The sequence below is a fragment of the Barbus barbus genome, assembly GCF_936440315.1.
Source record: "Barbus barbus genome assembly, chromosome: 28".
NCBI classification, from domain to species: Eukaryota; Metazoa; Chordata; class Actinopteri; order Cypriniformes; family Cyprinidae; genus Barbus; species Barbus barbus.
The window spans coordinates 19,971,356-19,988,293 of NC_136756.1; the positions used below are offsets into that span (position 1 = coordinate 19,971,356).

At 35.1% G+C, this 16,938-nt stretch overlaps 2 protein-coding genes across 9 annotated transcripts; both read left to right on the forward strand.

The window, feature by feature from the left end:
- The first annotated feature begins 542 nt into the window (after window positions 1–542).
- LOC306847988 (uncharacterized protein) lies at window positions 543–9,813 on the forward strand. Of its 8 annotated transcripts, none has more exons than XM_079382271.1 (17): window positions 543–645; window positions 860–941; window positions 3,160–3,240; window positions 3,365–3,481; window positions 3,624–3,671; window positions 4,097–4,201; window positions 4,314–4,361; window positions 4,617–4,733; window positions 4,876–4,923; window positions 6,587–6,691; window positions 6,807–6,854; window positions 7,109–7,225; window positions 7,368–7,415; window positions 7,842–7,946; window positions 8,059–8,106; window positions 8,513–8,620; window positions 8,692–9,813. In XM_079382271.1, exons 2-17 carry the CDS (start codon window positions 923–925, stop codon window positions 9,471–9,473), a joined length of 1,944 nt encoding a protein of 647 aa, XP_079238397.1. In that variant the 5' UTR covers window positions 543–645; window positions 860–922; the 3' UTR covers window positions 9,474–9,813. The 8 variants fall into 8 exon arrangements, with proteins under 8 accessions (XP_079238397.1, XP_079238399.1, XP_079238400.1 ...); XM_079382273.1 differs by having other exon boundaries at window positions 8,516–8,620; XM_079382272.1 differs by having other exon boundaries at window positions 545–743.
- A 1,918-nt stretch (window positions 9,814–11,731) lies between these two features.
- Window positions 11,732–15,461, forward strand: LOC306847936 (torsin-1A-interacting protein 1-like). The gene is made up of 8 exons (XM_079382188.1): window positions 11,732–11,914; window positions 12,513–12,638; window positions 12,756–12,929; window positions 13,026–13,190; window positions 13,335–13,442; window positions 13,611–13,727; window positions 13,855–13,902; window positions 14,001–15,461. Exons 1-8 carry the CDS (start codon window positions 11,845–11,847, stop codon window positions 14,801–14,803), a joined length of 1,611 nt encoding a protein of 536 aa, XP_079238314.1. The 5' UTR covers window positions 11,732–11,844; the 3' UTR covers window positions 14,804–15,461.
- Window positions 15,462–16,938: the final 1,477 nt, after the last annotated feature.

Genomic DNA, 16,938 nt, shown 5'->3' on the forward strand with positions numbered 1-16,938 from the left:
AGTGATAAACATCAGTGGGAATGATCATACTGCTCTGAATGTTAATTCCTTTTATATACGATTGGTCCCAGAAATGGTCAAACTCTACAAAGTTTACTTTTGACAAAGGAGGTTCTTCAAAGAAAAATTGAGAGAAATTGTTTCTTCTAAGGTTACAAACAAATCTGTGTGCGTGTGTATATATACACACTTAATATAGAAATCAATACATTTTTTGGATTGGACTATATGGAGTGAATTATACCTTTTGCTGAGGGGGCTCAGTTAAGATTAAGAAAATGAGATTGTAAACTATTGTAAATTGCATATTTACTTTGGAATAACTATTTGTACATAAGACTACATTTATATAGGCCCAATCTGTTCTAAATGTTTTGAGTACTTTTTCGTGGTTTATTACGTATAAGAATGCCAGTAAATAATGGAAATGAGTTTGAGTGGTTTTAAATCCTGTATGACTTGTTCAATTTAAAGTTAAACTTGCATGCGGTCCCTCTTCACAAAACGTCCGAGGGAAACAAAATAACTAAATCACACAGTTCCCAGTGCCACCCGGAAGCACAGTGGCGCAGTTGCATAATATGGAAGAGTGATTTGTCACTTAGGGCACAATCCGAAATATTATCTATAACTGGTGACAACTAGGTGTGTATGTTTTTTTTTTTTTTTTAGACTAGAACAGGTTTCAGAGGTATTTGTTCGACGTGTTAACGTTTTTAGCAACCGCGTTTGCTGCATTACAGGTTATAATGTTCATTTTCTTCATTAACTGTTTAAATATTAACGTTACTGTATTTTCGTCTTACCGGTGCATTTGTGGCTGACATGTTTGTTATTGTGCTGTTGTTTCTACATTCAGGTCCATTTAAAAAGATCTACAACAGTACAACACCCTGATAAAGGACGCCTTTGTGCACGAGCAATGGCTAACAAAGGCAGTGGTAACGTTAAATATATAACATATTTTTTAAATGTTATATTTAAATATGCCAATGCTGTATTATGTTCTTAAATATTGACTAATTTGCATAGATTTCCGCATCAGACATCTAAACGTTGGGAAAAGGCAGGTTCAAATTCCGGTTTCATTTTGTTGATTTATGAGATTTAAAGGTTTTACAGTGGGGATTTTCTCTCTTTTTATGTTTGAGTAAATGTACCCAATAAGCACACTACCATATTTGAGCTGAGATTATAAAAAGAAAAAAATATTGTATCCTATTTGATGTCCCTACATACCTCCTGTAATTTCAAGTCAATCAGATCATTGCACACTGAGATATGGGTCTTCATTTGAAAGCTGTCTGAACCTTTCCAGCAAAAGCCTACTTGTACCACTTAAATTAGTAAACGATATTATAAGCTAACTGTTGTGAATCGGGCTAAAATGAAGTGATAGATTTGAACACTGACTGGTTATGTACTTGCTCAAATATTGATTTTTGGAGCATTTTTAACCAAAAAAAGTTACGGACTGCAGCTTTAAAGGGTGCAATACTATGAAAATCACACAGCTTCGGTATGACATCAATAAGAAAAAGTATAATTTCGTAGATATTGTTAATAGTTGTTCATATTAAAATATGTATGAACCTAATACATGATCTAGATTATTTATTTTGCAAAATCCTGTCATTTTAACAAATTACATTAAATTGATTAAAAATTGATTCAGCTCCCATTAAGCTCAGCGTGCTCTTTATGCTCTTCCACATTGAACTATCTATGTAAATACTTCATAAACAGACTTTAAATATTACCTGATGGTTGTCACTTTAAATTAATCTTTTTAAAATGATTAATAACTTATTTTAACAGCTTTAAGATAACAAAATCTAGGTGTAAATAAAGATGAGAGAGGCATGTCATTCGTACAAAGAAGGAGCCATCAGAAACCTGCCGTATCTGTCCAGGAAAAAAGCGACTAAAGGCTGGAATACAGTAGAGGACTTTTAAAATGTGAACAGATTTTGAAAACACCAGGCACCATACGCTTACCGACTTATAATAGTATAATTGTATTGTAAATAGTCCCAAAGGAAAACTGGTGATTTTCTTTGGAATCAGTCGACTCGACTCAAATCTGCAGACTCAGTCTGACCTTTGCCAACTAGTGTCAACTTCACCAGACTGTAAATCGGTGGAAAATCGGAGCAAAAAATAGTGTAGTGTATTCCAGGCTTAAGAGAATATAAATAAGTTGACATCCATTTAATAAGAGACTTCATATTGAGGCTAGTTTCTGTGTTCATCCCCATGAATAAAATATTTTATTGGGTTGTTGTGTTATTAGATTTTTGAATATGTGTTACTTAGCTGAACGTGGACAAGTCTAGATGTTGCAATATGTTTGACACTTTTGAATGACACTATCAATATAATATAACTGATCAAACTGAGTGCCTTGTTGCTTGATTTTAGTGTTCTATTTTTGTGATTGACTTTGTACCTTCAAATAAAACATTTTTCAATTATTCTTTAAAACTTTTCTTTAAAATAAACAAGAATTTTTAATAAAAGATGATGTGAGCTTAGTGGGAACAGGGGTGTGCTTAAAGGGTATACAAATGTACCCATTAGGCACAGCCACACTTTTTGCATTTAATGATGTATATCTTAATTGAAATGCTTTTGTCATTTAAAATAAAATGAAATATTATTGTGTGAGAGATTAATATTTTATTTTAACATAACTTCTTGTACTGAAACCGATAACTTGTGCACTAAAATTGTCTCAGTGTAGATTTTGGTGAGCTTCATGGGTACGGTTACCCCTAAGTCAGAAAATACTGTCAACAGTGAAAAAATTTAAATACAGGAAGAAAAAAAGAAAAATTAAAATCAAGCGAATGATATAGGAACAACCCCCTCTGTAAAAACCTTCTGAATTTATATAGGAATAAAACTGGAAAGCTGGGTGAATGTAAGTGCTGTTGAAGTTGATTACTGTATATCGCTGCGCTCAATGCTCTTATCCATGCAAAGTTGCATGGATGGGTGGAGAGTTTGTGCCCAGAACCGAATCATAAAGCTAATGCAAACTATATGCCTATTGTAAATCATTTTTGTCTGAAGTGGTCCTAACAGAATGCTTGATAGTGCTGTTCACACACTGTGGTTGCACACAACATAATATATTTTTCCTTGTCTGACACACAGATGAGACAGAAAAACTTTCAGATGCTATGCAGCAAGGAACTTACTCTAGGTCTAACCCAGCACCTGATATAAAAATGAAAAGTGAGAGTACCAGTGAATCTGAGGAGATTCCTAATTACAGATTTGTTTGTTGTAAAGTTTAATAGCGCTGTTTACATTCATTATTGCACACAACACTACATACTTTTCTTTGTCTGACACACAGAGGAGACGACAGAGACTCACAGTAGTTCTCCGACCAAGAGCCAGCCTCACTCTGACACACAACCTAAGACAGAAGAGGACAGAGAGGAGGACAGTAAACCTGAGGGCATAAAAGAAGGTATTTTGTCTGAGATTAATGCATATTATTGCATAGAAGTGTTGTCATGTATAAAAAGTTCTAAGGTTGGAACCAGGTCAGGAATCAGATTGGTCCACTCTCAACAAAACAGCTAAAGCTCTTTTTCTGCTTCTAATTCCAGGCCCGTCTGATGATTCTTTTCTGGATAATGCGCTGAAAGAAAGGGATGGTAGGTCTGTTTTACAGAAAAAAAAATTGACATTTACAAATAGGACTGTGTTTAATCAAATTTTATTATAAATTATGATTGTGTGTTCCAGCAATTATGAAAACAAGTTAATTGGAAAAAGCAATTATTATGCCACATTATGGTTTGCAGTGATACCGGTGTATTTCAATAAATTAAAAAGTTACATATTTAATATATTTTATTGTATATATCGAATACATATATAGTTGTTTTTAGTACGATGTGCAGGTGAACTACAACATAGTTGATCTTATTTTTCTGATTTAATTTATTTTTATATTATTTATTTAAATGTTTGTGTACCTGTAATGAAATGTCTGTTTGTTATAAAGCTTTATAGTGCTGTTTTAATACGTTCAGTTATTGCACTCAACACTACATATTTTTCTTTGTCTGACACACAGAGGAGACGACAGAGACTCACAGTAGTTCTCCGACCAAGAGCCAGCCTCACTCTGACACACAACCTAAGACAGAAGAGGGCAGTAAACCTGAGGGCAAAAAAGAAGGTATTTTTTTCTTTGAATAGAAGAAAAAGGAATCAAATTCCAGGTCAGGAATCAAATTTAACAGCCACTCTCAACAAAATAGCTAAAACTCTTCTTCTTCTTCTACTTCCAGGCCCGTCTGGTGATTATTTTCCAGATAAAACACCTCAAAAAAAAGATGGTAGGTCTGGTTTGCAGGAAATTGTGATTATACTTTCTTGACTCAAACAGAATTAATACTTGTCAAAATGGTCGCTGAACAGGAGAATTGTTGGGAATTAGGTCAACTATTAATTTATATTTTGTAAAATAAAAATAATTGTGATTATGGTTTTCGCTATAATTGAGCAGCCCTAATTACAGATTTGTTTGTTGTAAAGTTTTATAGTTCATTATTGCACACAACACTACATACTTGTCTTTGTCTGACACACAGAGGAGACGACAGAGACTCACAGTAGTTCTGCGACCAAGAGCCAGCCTCACTCTGACACACAACCTAAGACAGAAGAGGAGAGAGAGGAGGACAGTAAACCTAAGGGCAAAAAAGAAGGTATTTTGTCTGAGATTAATGCATATTATTGCATAGAAGTGTTGTCATGTATAAAAAGTTCTAAGGTTGGAACCAGGTCAGGAATCAGATTGGTCCACTCTCAACAAAACAGCTAAAGCTCTTTTTCTGCTTCTAATTCCAGGCCCGTCTGATGATTCTTTTCTGGATAATGCGCTGAAAGAAAGGGATGGTAGGTCTGTTTTACAGAAAAAAAAATTGGCATTTACAAATAGGACTGTGTGTCTAATCAAATTTTATTATAAATTATGATTGTGTGTTCCAGCAATTATGAAAACAAGTTAATTGGAAAAAGCAATTATTATGCCACATTATGGTTTGCAGTGATACAGGTGTATTTCAATAAATTAAAAAGTTACATATTTAATATATTGTATTGTATATATCGAATACATACAGTGGCATGCAAAAGTTTGGGAACCCCTTGCAGAATCTGTGAAAATGTGGATAATTTTACCAAAATAAGAGAGATCATACAAAATGCATGTTATTTTTATTTAGTACTGTCCTGAGTAAGATATTTTCCATAAAAGATGTTTACATATAGTCCACAAGACAAAAACATACCTGAAATTATTAAAATAACCACATTCAAAAGTTTGGGAACCCTTGGTTCTTAAAACTGTGTGGGGTTACCTGGATGATCTACGACTGTTTTTTTGTTTTGTGATGGTTGTTCATGAGTCCCTTGTTTGTTCTGAACAGTTAAACTGAGCACTGTTCTTCAGAAAAATCCTCCAGGTCCTGCAGAATCTTCAGTTTTCCAGCATTTTTTGCATATTTTAACCCTTTCCAGCAGTAACTGTATGATTTTGAGATCCACCTTTTCACGCTGAGGATGATTGAGGGACTCAAACACAACAATTAAAAAAGGTTCAAACATTCACTGATGCTCCTGAAGGAAACACGATGCATTAAGAGCCGGGGGTGAAAACTTTTGAACAGGATGAAGATGTCCAAATTTTTCTTATTTTGTTGAAATATCATATTTTTCCATTTAGTACTGCCCTTCTGACGCGACAGAAGTTACTTGCATGTTTCCTGGAAGACAAATGAAGTACAATTTACCTTGATCTTCAAATTCAAAAAGTTTTCACCCCCCGGCTCTTAATGCATCGTGTTTCCTTCTGGAGCATCAGTGAATGTTTGAACCTTTTTGAATTGTTGTGTTTGAGTCCCTCAATCATCCTCAGTGTGAAAAGGTGGATCTCAAAATCATACAGTTACTGCTGGAAAGGGTTCAAATATGCAAAAGATGCTGGAAAACTGAAGATTCTGCAGGACCTGGAGGATTTTTCTGAAGAACAGTGCTCAGTTGAACTGTTCAGAACAAACAAGGGACTCATGAACAACCATCACAAAACAAAAAAACAGTCGTAGATCATCCAGGTAACCACACACAGTTTTAAGAACCAAGGGTTCCCAAACTTTTGAATGTGGTTATTTTAATAATTTCAGGTATGTTTTTGTCTTGTGGACTATATGTAAACATCTTTTATGGAAAATATCTTACTCAGGACAGTACTAAATTAAAAATAACATGCATTTTGTATGATCTCTCTTATTTTGGTAAAATTATCCACATTTTCACAGATTCTGCAAGGGGTTCCCAAACTTTCGATCCCCACTGTATATAGTTGTTTTTAGTACGATGTGCAGGTGAACTACAACATAGTTGATCTTATTTTTCTGATTGAATTTATTTTTATATTATTTATTTAAATGTTTGTGTACTTGTAATGAAATGTCTGTTTGTTATAAAGCTTTATAGTGCTGTTTTAATACGTTCAGTTATTGCACTCAACACTACATATTTTTCTTTGTCTGACACACAGAGGAGACGACAGAGACTCACAGTAGTTCTCCGACCAAGAGCCAGCCTCACTCTGACACACAACCTAAGACAGAAGAGGGCAGTAAACCTGAGGGCAAAAAAGAAGGTATTTTTTTCTTTGAATAGAAGAAAAAGGAATCAAATTCCATGTCAGGAATCAAATTTAACAGCCACTCTCAACAAAATAGCTAAAACTCTTCTTCTTCTTCTTTTACTTCCAGGCCCGTCTGGTGATTATTTTCCAGATAAAACACCTAAAAAAAAAGATGGTAGGTCTGGTTTGCAGGAAATTGTGATTATACTTTCTTGACTCAAACAGAATTAATACTTGTCAAAATGGTCGCTGAACAGGAGAATTGTTGGGAAGAGGTCAACTATTAATTTATATTGTGTAAAATAAAAATAATTGTGATTATGATTTTCGCTGTAATTGAGCAGCCCTAATTACAGATTTGTTTGTTGTAAAGTTTTATAGCTCATTATTGCACACAACACTACATACTTGTCTTTGTCTGACACACAGAGGAGACGACAAGGACTCACAGTAGTTCTCCGACCGAGAGCCAGCCTCACTCTGACACACAACCTAAGACAGAAGAGGACAGAGAGGAGGACAGTAAACCTAAGGGCAAAAAAGAAGGTATTTTGTCTGAGATTAATGCATATTATTGCATAGAAGTGTTGTCATGTATAAAAAGTTCTAAGGTTGGAACCAGGTCAGGAATCAGATTGGTCCACTCTCAACAAAACAGCTAAAGCTCTTTTTCTGCTTCTAATTCCAGGCCCGTCTGATGATTCTTTTCTGGATAATGCGCTGAAAGAAAGGGGTGGTAGGTCTGTTTTTCAGGAAAAAAATTGACATTTACAAATAGGACTGTGTGTTTAATCAAATTTTATTATAAATTATGATTGTGTGTTCCAGCAATTATGAAAACAAGTTAATTGGAAAAAGCAATTATTATGCCACATTATGGTTTGCAGTGATACCGGTGTATTTCAATAAATTAAAAAGTTACATATTTAATATATTGTATTGTATATATCGAATACATATATAGTTGTTTTTAGTACGATGTGCAGGTGAACTACAACATAGTTGATCTTATTTTTCTGATTTAATTTATTTTTATATTATTTATTTAAATGTTTGTGTACCTGTAATGAAATGTCTGTTTGTTATAAAGCTTTATAGTGCTGTTTTAATACGTTCAGTTATTGCACTCAACACTACATATTTTTCTTTGTCTGACACACAGAGGAGACGACAGAGACTCACAGTAGTTCTCCGACCAAGAGCCAGCCTCACTCTGACACACAACCTAAGACAGAAGAGGGCAGTAAACCTGAGGGCAAAAAAGAAGGTATTTTTTTCTTTGAATAGAAGAAAAAGGAATCAAATTCCAGGTCAGGAATCAAATTTAACAGCCACTCTCAACAAAATAGCTAAAACTCTTCTTCTTCTTCTACTTCCAGGCCCGTCTGGTGATTATTTTCCAGATAAAACACCTAAAAAAAAAGATGGTAGGTCTGGTTTGCAGGAAATTGTGATTATACTTTCTTGACTCAAACAGAATTAATACTTGTCAAAATGGTCGCTGAACAGGAGAATTGTTGGGAATTAGGTCAACTATTAATTTATATTGTGTAAAATAAAAATAATTGTGATTATGATTTTCGCTGTAATTGAGCAGCCCTAATTACAGATTTGTTTGTTGTAAAGTTTTATAGTTCATTATTGCACACAACACTACATACTTGTCTTTGTCTGACACAGAGAAGATGTGAATTTATATTATTCAGCATTCCCTTGTAGACAACAGAACTGTGGCTACTTCACTGACCGAAAAACATCTTTGGTATGCTAATGTTTGTTCTCATTTATTTTAAATCAACACAAAATCCCCTCTTAATATCCAAAATCCTGAAGAAGAGACGGCAGGGGATATAAATGAAGAAGATGTGGAAATGGATGAGAGTAAATTCCAGGATCGAGACCAGAACCTCCGACCACAGACCATTGTACCAGGGAATAATAGTGAGTTGTTGTTTTTTTCTACTTTTGCAAAGAAGCAGACAATTTCACTTTACTTATTTCTTTTCTCACAGAAACACTTTGGATTTGTGCGGTTGGTGTCATTCTGTTAGCTGTGGTTTCTGCATTTATGCATAGTCCTGATAAAACTCAACCTAAACCAAACGATTTTAATGTGGTGGAAGTTTTCAATAAGGAAATGGACAAACTCTACACTAGCTTCCCAAATCAGCATCCAGAGCTCTGGAGGAGGAGTCGTATTCATCTCAGGCGCCACCTAAAGACTAAGAACCCCTCTGAACCCGTCAGCCTCATTCTGACATCTGGTCACAGAGCTGAAAAGACACTTGGTTGCCTAGCCCAATTCTTGGCCCGAGCCTTTTCTACTGCCCGTAACTCTTCAGTTCTGAATATTAATGGCAAAAGCAAAGCAGCACAAGACAGTGATCAGGTGAAGCTGGAGATTGATCGTGAATTGAGAAATGCCTTTGAGGGTGAAAAGTCTGCTGCAGTCATCCACCGTTTTGAGGAGCTCCCTCCTGGATCCACTCTCATCTTCTACCGTTACTGTGACCATGAAAATGCAGCTTATAAAAACGTCTTCCTGGCCTTTACTGTAATGCTTGATGCAGAAGTGGAAGTGCCATCCAATGTCAGTCTGAGAAGAGTTGAGGAGATGGTTCAAGAGCACATAAAACATAAGTTTGTCTCCTCTGACAAGTCAGCTATGTTTAATCAAATGGACGTTGACAAACTAAGTGGACTGTGGAGCAGAATTTCACATCTCATCTTGCCAGTGGCCGCAGAAGAGAAGATTGAACAGCAGGGCTGTGGGGATTCTGATAAATCAGTTTAAAAACTGAATATTTGACTCATTATTTGGATTCAAACTAAAAATAAGGCTATGTGTTTCTGTAAGGATGATGGGCCTCAGTTCTCTTCCTTTAACAAAAAATTATAACTTTTCAGATTATGAATTTTATATTAGGATAAAATGAAGGAAGTTTCTCCATTTGTATAGATTTTCTTTCTTTCTTTTTTTTTTATCTAAATTATGTCTTACATTAAAGTTATTTTTAATCTCTAAATTTGGTTTGCCAGGGATGAACGTGTTATATTTGTTTTATGGTTGTTTTTTCCTACTTCAAAGCTTTATTAGAGGAAACAAACGTGCCTTAATAAATTAATATGTTCTATTCTGCGTCCTATGCTATCCATTATACATTTGCATCTTAGTATTACAATATATTGTGACACAATATATTGTTATACCCCCTGCATTGTTTTGAATGTTGAACAATTGTATCCATATACAGTATATGTATATTCTATATCCCGCAATCCAACATAGGATAAGAGGTACGGAGAATGGATAAGTTTTTATAGGGAAAGACTGCCTAGTTAAATGTTTAGCCATGTCACTACTCATTTTTGAACTAATCAATCATGTTATCAACTTTACAGCACTTGTTTTGAATTTCACTGATGCTGTAGTAGGGTCACTTTGTGAAAACATCTAAATGGTTAATTATAGAAATAGTAAGACAGAAACTCACCTGTTCCCCACGCATATTGGTCTGAAAAGGTAAAGAGGTGTTTCGGGTCTCGGTAGACTAATGTAAATTGACAGACAATGCCATCTGCTGTTTTTGGAAAAGAAAGTTGCTCAATTGCATTTGTGAGAAAATCTGCCCGCACACATTTGTGAGAAAATCAAGCCAAGTTTCCTCATAAAAAGGCAAATGAGTCTCACACTTGTAACACACAATACATATATTTGTCCATATATATGTCACAAGTCTGCTGCAGTCATCCACCGTTTTGAGGAGCTCCCTCCTGGATCCACTCTCATCTTCTACCGTTACTGTGACCATGAAAATGCAGCTTATGTAGAAGATTTTTATTAGTCAAAATATGAATTAATCAAGTATAATTAATTTGAATTTAGCCATTTATGTATCAAGTTATTCTTCCATTCTGATCATATATATATATATATATATATATATATATATGCCTGTGTGTGTCAGAGGCCTGCATAGATGGAATGTGCAGACCCTCGATATAAGAAACATCTGTAAAAATATAAAGGGGGTCTCTTTCCTTACTATAACACGTCTTGGAGCCCCTTCTCTCTAGGGAGGAATCAAATTGTATGTATAAGGAAAACACAGCCAAAAATGGTAAAACGCATATACATATGCATTATGAAATGTATTGAACACACCTAGAGGAAAAACTATTTAAAGAGGACACAGAAAACATTCTGGAGATCTTTTCTGCAGAAAACTTCTCGGCTTTATTCTCATTTTGTAATAAAGTCTATTTTCTGGCATCAAAACCCCAAGACTTTGAGAGTGATTCTTCCTAGAAAAGGCAGAAGACACCACACTTATAAAAACGTCTTCCTGGCCTTTACTGTAATGCTTGATGCAGAAGTGGAAGTGCCATCCAATGTCAGTCTGAGAAGAGTTGAGGAGATGGTTCAAGAGCACATAAAACATAAGTTTGTCTCCTCTGACAAGTCAGCTATGTTTAATTAAATGGACGTTGACAAATTAAGTGGACTGTTGAAGAGAAGATTGAACAGCAGGGCTGTGGGGATTGTAATAATTTTAAAAACACCTTTACATTGGTCTTATTTGGATTCAAACAAAAAATATTTAAAATGGCTATGTGTTGCCGTATGGATGGTGGCCCTCAGTTTTCTTCCTTTGACAATAAATTATAACTGTTAGATTATGAAATTTATATTAGGATGAAATTAAGGAAGTTTCCCCATTTGTATATATTTTCTTATTTTCTTTTTTATGTAGATCTGTTTGTATCTAAATTATGTCCTACATTAAAAGTTATTTTTAATCTGTAAATTTGGTGGGCCAGGGATGCACGTGTTATATTTGTTGTTGATTTTTCCTACTTCAAAGCTTTATTAGAGACAATAAACGTGCCTTAATAAATGAATATGCCCTGCTATGCTTCATATGACTTGTTTCTGACGGATAACAGTAAAGGCAGGGATGAACACGAATGAATTCTGGTGGGGTACTTATTTGCAGAAATGAAACTAACATTAACTGTGAATGCATGTCAACTATTTCCGGGAGAGAAGTTGTGTTTCACTGAGCTCGCTCCGACGAAGACCATCATTAATGTCCCGCTTTCCGGTTTCGGCTGCACAGGAAAAGTACAAAGTTTGATTAGAAGTGGCATAAAGAGATATAAAAATGGACTCAGGTGATTCTAAAAAAGATGGACCTACAACTAGGAGAAGCGCCAGACAGTCACTCAAGCCAGGTTTGACTTTCTAATACTCTTAACTGTACTACAACATTGTCCATTAAGAACAATATACAATTTATCTGCCATGAATATTATCCATTGCCAAATGGACGAATCCGTAATCCACGGCGAAAGACATTTCTTTATATGATAACGTTAAACCGTGCAGTTTCCGCACCGCTCGTCTCATACGAGTGTCTGTAACGTTACGTTACCTCGAATGCTATTAATAATATGGAGCAAAACTGTCCTCCCAAAGCTACGTTACTCTTTCTTTCTGTCAGTAGATTAAGATGCTTGTTAACGTTAATCTTTTGAAGTACTTGCTAACTAGGCTAAACTTTTTAAATATCCGCTGAGCATATGAGCTGCTATATTTCATTCATTCTTGTAATAATTTTAATATATTGTTTACATACATTTTATAAAGACATCTTATAAGATTATTAATAACAATGTATAGTTTCTAATGTCTCTGTTACTTTAAAATCATTCATTTTCTTGTCAAGATCGGTTTCCGCTGACGCACAACAGTCAAAAATACTTAACAAAAATCTTATCGTTTGTTTGTATATTTCTGTAAGGTAGTTACTCAGTTCCTCTTCTGTCTTAGTTTTATATAGTGAGGATCTATCCAGACTCCCAATAAAAAGAACGCGGACAATGAGGGAAGATGCTGAAAATGCAGCCAGAGCTGTCAATGGATCCAAGGAGCCCAAGAATCTTGCTGAGGATGATGGTATGTGAAATAATTTTTTTTTAATTCTGTCTTACATTTTGTTTTTTGGGCAAAACATCTTTTTGCTTGTTAATGTTTGTACTATTTTTTTTATTATTATTATTAAAACCAACACAGAATCCCCTGTTAAGAAGCAAACGCCTGAAGACAAGACAAGGGGTATAAATGAGAAAGGTGATGGATTAAACCAAACGGATCAAGCTGATGTGGAGATGGGTGAGAACGAAGACCAGGATCAAGAAATGAAATCAGATGAGGAAGCCGAGGAGGACCAGGAGTCCAGTTTGAAAGGTAAGATTCTGTCTGAGAAATAAGTATAAGTGTTATAATATTAAATGTCAAATAATATTAAACTGGGGTGTTACTTTACTTCTGTGTGTTCCTCAGCCCAGCCTGTAACAGAACAAATGCATCCTGTCTATGTTTTGAAAGAAAATATGGAAAGTGAGAAATTACTGGGCAGTCAAAGGTCTATTCATCCAAAGACTGTGGAAACTGAGAGACACAAACCCAAATCAGAAAATTATAGACCAGCCACAGGAGGTTATGGAGGTTTGTTATCATGAATAAAACTACCTTTCGATTACAATAAATGCACACCATATTTGTGAGTTGAACGGTTAGTGACTTAACCCCCCCCCCCAAGCCTGTCCACCCCGTGCACGCCATTGCTCACAACTGTCTTTTTCATTGCAGATCCCTGTAGTTTGTTTGCTGTTTCACTGGGAAATCAACAAGAAACTTCTAGATTGAGAAATAGGAATCCCATAAACTATCAGAATGCCATAACAGAGAAACACAAAAGTTTGTAAAACATTTTCATAGTATTTTTATTATACACACAAACACACTATAGTAGCTATATTTGTACTGGTAATAGTGTACATTATGATGCTTAATCACGTTCTTACTGTATATGTTACAATTTTTTTCTTTCATTTTATTTAATCAAAGTTTGTGCTCTTACTATAGATTCCCCTGGTCTTGTGAATTGGAATAGATCCCCACCAGCTGAGCCCCAGAAGTGTTACGTCCACCCAATAACTAAACCTCACATCACAAACCAAACCCCTAATCACAAAAACGCAGGTAAAAATGTTTTGTATTTGTCACTTTTCTAGTATTTTATTACTTAAAAATTTATAATTGTCTAACATCAGTAAATTAATAATATTTAAGGATTTGTAGATCATAATTCTTTTACTTTGTCTTCAAGAATTGAAGATTTTGCCTAAACCAGTCACCACAAAAGCCTCCTCTAGAGGTATTTTCAGTCCTTCATCCATTCCTTTATGATTAAAATAATCAGATTTGTCTCACATCCACAGTGTTTTGTTAATTCAGAATTTCATGTGTTTTTAGGCTGGACCTCGTATATGTCCAAGCTTCTTCAGTGGTCTCTGATACTGATTGTATTGCTGGCTTTGGGCATTTTTGTTTTTTTGGCCTGTCAGAAGTTCTTGCACTTCCATTTGCCTCAAACTGACATGCCCCACCCTAAAACAATGGAGAAATTTGATCTGGAGTTAGCAGCTCTACAAGATCTTTTCCCCAGTCAGCACTCAGAGCTCTGGAAGAGGAGTGGGAAGCATCTTAAGAGCCACCTGAAGACGATCAACCCCACTGAACCGGTCAGCATAATTCTGACAGCTGGCCTTCAGGCTGAAAGGACGTTGAGCTGCCTTGCTCGACGCTTAGCCACCGCATATTCCTCTACTCTTAATGCTTCAATCTTAGAAATCGAAGGGGCCACCAAAAGAGCACAAGACAGTGACCGGGTCAAGCTGGATATTGATGAAGCACTTAGTAAAGCGTTTGCAGGTGATAAACGTGCAGCTGTTGTGCACCGTTTTGAAGAGCTACCTCCTGGATCTACGCTTATATTCTATCGTTACTGTGACCATGAGAATGCATCTCACAAGAAGGTTTTCCTGGTCTTCACTGTGATCCTTTCAAGGGATAAAATAGACTCGGAGACCAGTCTAAAAGAAGTGGAGGACATGGTATATGACCATATAAAACAGAAGTTTGTCATCTCAGATAAATCCACTAGGTTTAATCAGATGGATGTGGATAAACTGAGTGGACTGTGGAGCAGAATTTCTCACCTCATCCTGCCAGTGGCGGCAGTGGAGAAAATTGAACAGCAGGGCTGTGGGGCATAACCTTACGGAAAATCATAAGATTGCATCACTGTATTGGGCTGAACAAGTCTTTTTGTAAAGTTTTGATTTGAACTGGTCTAGTTACCACATAAATGTACATAGAGGATGTTTTTTCAAGAGGTTTTAAAAAAAATGTGTTTATGAATGTTTTATACAAATGGTTTCGTATTCGCTTACATTTTGTTTGTTTCCTTTGATAATATGTATGTGAAGGCAGACACTTGATCATATAATAATAATAATGATTACAATAACGCATTTGCCTTTATATAGTAAGCTTTTGGCTTAAAATAAAAATATGCAAATGAATTGTGCAGGTGCAGTAATGATTGAAGTTTTGCACTGATTTTTGAGTTAAACTGTGAATTGTAAGCTGGGCTCTTCTTACCAATCAAAAGTTAAGTTTGGGTTTGGTGTTATATATTTGCATGTCTAAGATTATAATAATTAAAAATGAGTCTATTTTTCTTTTCTTGTTGTATCATTTTCTCATCCTCTGGTTAATGCATTTTTTGTCATAGCTCCTGTTCTAGCATTCAAAAGTTTGGGGTGAGATTTTTAAAATGTTTTTGAAATAAGTCTTTTATGCAATTTACAATATTGTGAAATACATTTGCAGTTTAATAAAATGTCATTTATTCCTGTGATGGCAAAACTGAATTTTCAGCAGCAATTACTCCAGGCTTCATTGTCACAGGATCCTTCAGAAGTCATTCTAAAATGCTGATTTGGTGCTTTAAAACAGTTGATTTATTTTCCAGGCAAAAGTTTTTGAACTGTAGGATTTTTTATGTTTTTTAAAGAACTCTCTTCTGCTCACCAAGCCTGCATTTATTTGATCCAATGTACAGCAAAAACAGTCAAATTTTGACACTTTTTATCTGTATTTGACAGTATTTTCACATATCTTTTACTATTTGTGATCAAAACAGGAGAAAGTATGGGAGGGGGGTGTAGGGGGGGGGGGGGGGGGTAGAGACATTTATAATGTTACAAAAAGATTTCTATATCAGATAAATGCTGTTATATATACTGTGTGTGTATATATATATATATATATATATATATATATATATATACAGTGGCATGCGAAAGTTTGGGAGCTCCTTGCAGAATGTGAATAATTTTACCAAAATAAGAGAGATCATACAAAACGCATGTTAATTTTTATTTAGTACTGTCCTGAGTAAGATATTTTACATAAAAGATGTTTACATATAGTCCACAAGACAACAAAATAGCTGAAATTATTAAAATAACCCCCTTCAAAAGTTTGGGAACCCTTGGTTCTTAATACTGTGTGGGGTTACCTGGATGATCTATGACTGTTTTTTTTGTTTTGTGATGGTTGTTCATGAGTCCCTTGTTTGTTCTGAACAGTTAAACTGAGCAGATTCTTTAGTTTTCCAGCATCTTTTGTGTATTTGAACCCTTTCCAGCAGTAACTGTATGATTTTGAGATCCATCACACATAGGACAACTGAGGGACCCAAACACAACTATTAAAAAAGCTTCAAACATTCAGTGATGCTCCAGAAGGAAACACGATGCTGAAGAATCTGTAGGACATGGAGGATTTTTCTGAAGAACAGTGCTCAGTTCAGAACAAACAAGGGACTCATGAACAACCATCACAAAACAACACAAAAACAGTCATAGATCATCCAGGTAACCACACACAGTATTAAGAACCAAGGGTTCCCAAACTTTTGAATGGGGTTGTTTTAATAATTTCAGCTTTTTTTGTTTTGTTTTTTTGTCTTGTGGACTATATGTAAACATATTTTATGTAAAATATCTTACTCAGGACAGTACTAAATAAAAAAAATAGCATACATTTTGTATGATCTCTCTTATTTTGTTAAAATCCTTCACATTTTCACAGATTCTGCAAGGGGTTCCCAAACTTTCGTATGCCACTGTGTATATATAAATTAATGTTTTCCTTGTTGAAAAGAGATTAAAAGAACAATAATGATTTGAAACGTAAATCTTTAGGAGCATTATCAGTGTCGTTTCCATCACTTTGGATCATTTTAAGAAAAAAGGGGGAAAAAAATCATTAAAAAAAAACTTGCCTTGAACTGCAGGCCCGGTGTATAATTTTATTGCTTTTAACCACATCCAAGACTGCC